We start from the raw sequence: 6000 nt of genomic DNA, 5'->3' as shown, positions 1-6000 counted from the left end.
ATTACAACTACAGGAATGTCTGACACAAATAAGAATATGATGAAGAAGAATAGGAAGAAGATGAAGAAGTAGAATATGAAGAAGAATAATAGTTGAAAAAGAAGAATATGAAGAATGTAAAAAAAAAAAAAAATAGAAGGTGAAGAAGAAGAAGATGAATAAGGTGAAGAAGTTGATGAAAAAGATGCTGCTGAGGATGATGAAGGAGAAAGTGTGGGAGAAGTAAAAAAGAAGGTGAAGAACATGGATGTAGTGAAACATACATATCTGACAAAATATTAAAGACTTTAACATAGTCAATATCTTTGTAACTACGAACGTCTTTAAAAAAAAAAAAAAATTCCTGCTATTCCATTTGATTGGGCTAAACCTCTATGGCTTTAATGTCTCCTACACCTCCCACAATACATTCTACATCATTATTAGTTGTTTTTCTTCATGTAGAATTAACCTACAGGAAAAAAAAAGGTTTTTTGTTTAATTCCGATATTTCTGTTCCATTGACATGAATGGGACTTCCGGGATGGGAATCGGCGATACCCGATACTTTTTTTAGATCAGCCGATCCATTCCGATCCGATATTTTTCAGTATCGGGTGGTATCGCTCAACATTAGTCACGACAAATGATGCTCTCGGCCGCTGAAAAAACGGGATTTTGAGGCCTTCTCTTATGATGTTTAAGATCCAGGCATTGGAAGAGAAAGCATCAGTCTTCCCCCTACCGGAAAGCTGGCGTCATTGTGGGGATTTTTTGGAGGATGAGGTGGCTCCTCCGAACATGAATCCGGACTCCTTCCTTTTGTCCTCCCATTTTCTCCTATCCCCCGGAGGACGGCCCCTGTTGAATTTTCCTCTCCTAAAGGACGGCTTTCTCTGATCCGCTGGAAACCTGGGGAAGCCCTTCTTTCTGTCACTTGCTTTTTCCAAGATGTCATCCAGATTTTTCCCCAAATAAAAAATGACCATCACATGGGAGAGAGCACAACTTGGCTTTAGACTGTAGATCCCCTGGACAGCCTTTAAGCCATAATGCGCGCCTTGCGGCGTTTGATAACCCTGCTGCTCTAGCCTAGTCTCTTGGAATCAGCAGAGGTGTCGGCTAAAAAAGCTGCCGCTCTGTGCAGAAGGTACATGTCCGCCAGAATTTTTTCCCTTGAGACCGTTGAAGCAAGTGTCTCTTCCAGCTGCTGTAGCCAAATCATTAAGGAAAGTGCTGTGCAGGTGCCGGCTATTGCCGTTTTTAGTCCTCCTGCTGCTGCTTCCCACGTATGCCTTAAGTAGGAATCCGCTTTTTTATCTAGCGGGTCTCTAAGTACTCCTGAGTCTTCCAGGGGCAGGGCCGATTTTTTGTATGACTTGGACACCGCTGCATCATTCTTTGGGACCTTATCCCATATCTCCGTGTCCTTATGTTCAAAGAGGTACCTCCTTTTAGAGGAGGAGGGAAGTACTCCTGATTTCTCAGGCTTCTTCCATTCTCTTTCAATGTGTGCTTGGACTTTCTCATTGACTGGAAAGGTACGTTTCTTCCTTTCCTGTAGACCCCCGAACATGACATCTTCCAGGGACTTAGCTGTTTTTTCCTCCTGTAGGCCCATTATTACTCTGATGGCCTTGAGGAGAGCATCCGTATCCTCTACTGGAAAACACGGCTTGCCACCCGTGTCGCTATCTGAGGGGGAGGATGGGTGCTCGGCCTGAGATACGGCCGAGGACGAGTCTGAGAAAGAGCTAGGGGAGTCTTTTCTACTCTTTTTCTTTAACAATACTTTAAGTGAGCCTTCCACCTCTGACCTGATGACCGATCTGAGGTTCGTTGCAAAGCTCGGTGCCGCCTCCACCATGGTTCGCCGGATGCAGTTGGCACAAAGGTCCTTTTGTCAATCTCTCGCTAGGGGGCTTCTACATATGGCACAATCTCTATTGTTCCTCTTGCTCCCGGCTTTTTTGGGCTTTTCTTAAGAAATTTAACACAAAAGGATCCTATTAACACCATACTAACATTCACAGAGATCACTCACCACCCGTAAAGTAGGGTACCGGACTCGGAGGCTGTGGTGGAGAACGTGACCTGTGCTCTCTGGACATCGAGGAGTCTCCCGACCTGTGGCTCGGGCGACTGCTGCTTTTGCCGCTTGAATGGCTGCCTTGCTTGTGAGCCGAGGTTTGTGATGGAGGCAGAGACGGTGGAGACGGCGACCGTTCTTGCTCTGACCCCATGGTTTGCCTGGCCGCACTGATGTCCTCCCCCTTTAAGTAGGTCCGGCCCGGTGAGCGGTTTTTTTTTCCCCCTCCCCCTTGCGACCGCTATCCTTTTCCATGCGGCCGGCGTCACACCAGGCGCCATAGTGCCGTCACACTTCTGACGTCAGCCGGCGTGCTCCCAGGATGCCCTGCGCCGCTGACGTCAGTGGCCGAAAAAAATGCCCCCGGCTCTCCCAGGCTATGCGTCGTGAGGGAGACAGCCTGGGGGCACGCGCAAGGGGAGGGAGGCACGGTGGAGCACCCCGGAGCATAGAGGCCGCCAGCCGCACGAACCCGGAGCCCCAAGGAGACCCCGGGGACTGCGCTACCAGGAAACCGACGGCCGGTGTTACAGGTAAAATGACCTGTTCTTCCCACGCTGGGACGGCCCTGGGTCTCTTCATCCATGACAGGCACCGCCGCTTAGTCTGGGATTCCCTTCCTAGGACAGGAACCCAACTGAAGCGGGGGAGAGGTGCCGCCCCTTATATTTCAGTTGGTTCCTGTCCTGGCGGGGCGGATCCCTCTCTCAGGTGTGCTGTCATGGGTGAAGGGAAAAAATAAGTTTTAATTCTTCTCTGTAGTCTTGCTGAAATTGTGTCCACTTCAACATCAAGAAATTGGTGAGAAATCTTTTAAAAACAACTCATTCTTTTAAACGTGATGGTGTGGCTTGTAGTTTATTAAAATATATACATTTAGGAATACACAATTCCCAGTTAAGCTCTTTTGGGCAAGTTGCATTTTATTTTATTCTTGATAATTCTGGAAGCCATTGTGTGTATTATGTATCACTGGTTTCTTATACAGGCCAGTGTAAATATGTATTCCATTTGTTTATTTATGTAGGACATTGAGAGACTGTAGCACACGTATATGCAATAATCTTGTTAAGCTTCCACCAATTCTTCTACGGCTGCGGAAATACCAAGATGGATCTGCAGCAAGATTTTTGCATCCTCATTGCTGAAATTAATACCAAGGTCAAATTATGCTGCTCTGAGGGCAGCATAAAGTACTGACAGATTCAGCACTGCCTCATTTTACTACAGTCCGTAACTCTGCCCACGTACTACTGACTGCACTCTCTTTACTGGGCACAGGGCCATCTGTCATGTGGGCGTAGTTAACCCACCCTTTACAAACAGAGGATTCAGCAATACAATGTTAGAAGACTCCAGCACTGCTGCTGATAAATGGGGTTTTATGAAACCTACTGCAGGAAGTAGAATAACCCAGCACCGGTATCATGGTCTTTTCAGTTTATTGATCAGCTCAGATGAGCAGCTAAAACATGAGATTCCCCCCTCAAGTGTCTTACATGTACGTTGGAGGGAGACCTGTATCAACTAAAAAAAAAAAAATAAGAGACCAAGGCCAGAAGACACATTCTTCCATTCTTGTGGACCACCTTTTTATTTCAGGACAACCACACTGGTAAAACCAATTGACAGGTGAGCTACCAATCACAGTGAACATACAACCAATAATTACATCTGGGAAATGGTAGATGCTACATGGTTGAGTTTTCTTTTATAAAATCTTTAAAGTCATGTAAGTTTACATTATTTTAGTCCATGTGTTTACTGGGTCAGGTCACGCTTCTTCTTCAGAGACTCTGGCATCTCAGGGGGAGGAGGACGAGGAAGTCTGAAGTAAACCTTCACGGAGTCATAGATGAACCATTGCAGAGCAGTTAAGGTACCAATCATGATAATACGAGCTGTCAGCCCCTTCCAGACGCCTACAAATGCAAAGAAGATGAAACAAGGGTGAGGAGAGAGGGGGATGAGGAGGGAAACCATTCAAGGTGGGAGATTTGTACCTTTTGGTCCAAGCCTCTTGAGGACTTCGACAGCAGTGCTTCCCTTTTCTTTGTTCAGCACAGAGACCACGGAATCAGCAGGATGGGACGCAATAGCGCAGAACACCCCAGCTAAAGTTAAAAAGAAAGCTTGTGAAGCAATGGAATTTAATACATACAGTGAAAGGCTTAAGAACTAGACTTTTACGCTGTTAATAGCAAAAAACTTGCGGTCCAAAGACCATTACAGCTGCTCAATTTGAACATTCAGGAGATTCTAGATAGTAAGGTACAAACAGACATGCTAAAGTAAAGGCTTTAAGAAATAGCGTGCCAAGTTACAAAGGAGGCTCCGAAATGCTCAGATGGCACAGTGGCTCCATAAGTTGTCTATGGACCCGCTAGAGATTTTAGAGGCCCGATTCAGTGGTATTCTTAGCAGCCAAATCCTCCATCATGTGAATTGTCTAAATAAATACCATTTTACAGTGATATAATTGCGAAGTAGACAGCAAATGCAAAGCCAATTACTATAAAACCCGCTGCAACACAGCTTAAAGGGAACCTATCAGCATATTGTGCTCGATAACCTACAGACACTGTCAGGTTGGCGCTGTTATACTGATTAAAATGATACCTTAGTTGATAAAATCCATCTTCTGGATGCTGTGTAATATTTATTTGTAGTTTTCAGTTAATGAGATTCTCATGCTCCGGGGCGGCCAGTGGGGTGGGGTCGTTATGTGGTGCTCTCTGCTCAGTGACCTGCCCCCTATTCTACATACTGAATATAATATGGTTTGAAAAAAAAAAACACTATTCAGTAGGCACTGTAGCATGATATGCATATTAACAGATTTTTTTTTTTTAAACAATAGATTTTTATTTAACAATTATTCAATTAACGAATAGGTACATTGTAGATTGGGTGGAGTACAAGGGGAGGGGCTAACGAAACTTAAAGGAATAGCGGGTAAAGGAGAGGGAAAAGGAGCCCAAGGAAGGGTGTGTTTATGGATGGTAGGGATATGTTTGATAAGTGAGGCTTCCCAAGGGTTTTGGGTTTTTTTAGGTTAGTATTTGTGACTGAGAGAAATTTCCGTCATAATCACAATCACAGCCTCTAAAACATTTGGAAAAGTAGCCAGGAATTGCCTTGGCAACTCTTGCTGGGGTTAAGTATCATCTAGTTAACACCTTAGGTCGGGGTCACACTTGTGATAAAGTCACACAAATCTCGCTTCTCAATACCCGGCACTGCTGCCGACACTTGGACCAGGTACTGCTGCCGAGTGCCGGGTATTGAGACGTGAGACTCGTGCGAGTTTCTCGCAAGCGTGACCCTGACCTTATAGTTTGTCTCTAGCATTAAGGTATCTAGAAATCCGCCAGTTGAAGAGGACAAAATCTGAGACCATTATGGGTCAGTAATGGCAGAGCCTATATCAGACTCCACCTGTGTGCGGTGCAATTGATATTTGAGTAGAGGAGTAAGATGGTACCGGCCGAGGCATGTGGATACTGGTGACACCTTTGTCTGAAAGGAGTGATATTTATATTTTCATTTTATTTAGACATAGCTTGCTTTAAAAAAAAGATAAAAATGATGAAGATGGCAGCACCTGCACAGTAGCATTTATTGCATTCCGATGGATGATACTGTGCAGGCGCCACCAGCGCTATCCTGATGAAGCCTGTTTTTATTTTTCTCTGCTAAAATGGGAACGCGATAGATGCTACTGCGCCAGCACAGCCGCCGGCACCATTTTGATGAAACCTATTTTTATTTTTTTCAAACAAAACTAAGACTAAAAATAAAATAAAAATGCATATTATCCACAGTATCATGCCACAGCACAGGCACCTACCTGATGAATGCGATTTTTTTTTTTTTTCAAACCATATTATATTCAGTATATAAATTGGGGACAAGTCACTAACGGATCAGTG

The 6000-nt window shown here is 44.6% G+C and overlaps 1 protein-coding gene across 1 annotated transcript in view; it reads right to left on the bottom strand.

The window, feature by feature from the left end:
- Positions 1–3631: 3631 nt before the first annotated feature.
- The window catches only part of LOC141060638 (solute carrier family 25 member 3-like), a 43397-nt gene continuing 41028 nt past the window's right edge, over positions 3632–6000 (bottom strand). The window contains exons 7-8 of the mRNA XM_073556953.1: positions 4072–4182; positions 3632–3990 (exon numbers count right to left, since the gene is read on the bottom strand). Of these exons, the coding sequence (XP_073413054.1) occupies positions 3830–3990; positions 4072–4182 (272 nt within the window). The 3' untranslated portion in view covers positions 3632–3829. The remainder of the gene's footprint in view (positions 3991–4071; positions 4183–6000) is intronic.

The sequence above is a fragment of the Dendrobates tinctorius genome, unplaced genomic scaffold (assembly GCF_039654945.1).
Source record: "Dendrobates tinctorius isolate UK_male_01 unplaced genomic scaffold, ASM3965494v1 ptg000241l, whole genome shotgun sequence".
In the NCBI taxonomy this organism is placed as follows: domain Eukaryota; kingdom Metazoa; phylum Chordata; class Amphibia; order Anura; family Dendrobatidae; genus Dendrobates; species Dendrobates tinctorius.
The sequence above is the reverse complement of the archived record's forward strand: the minus strand, read 5'-3'. Positions and strand labels throughout refer to the sequence as shown.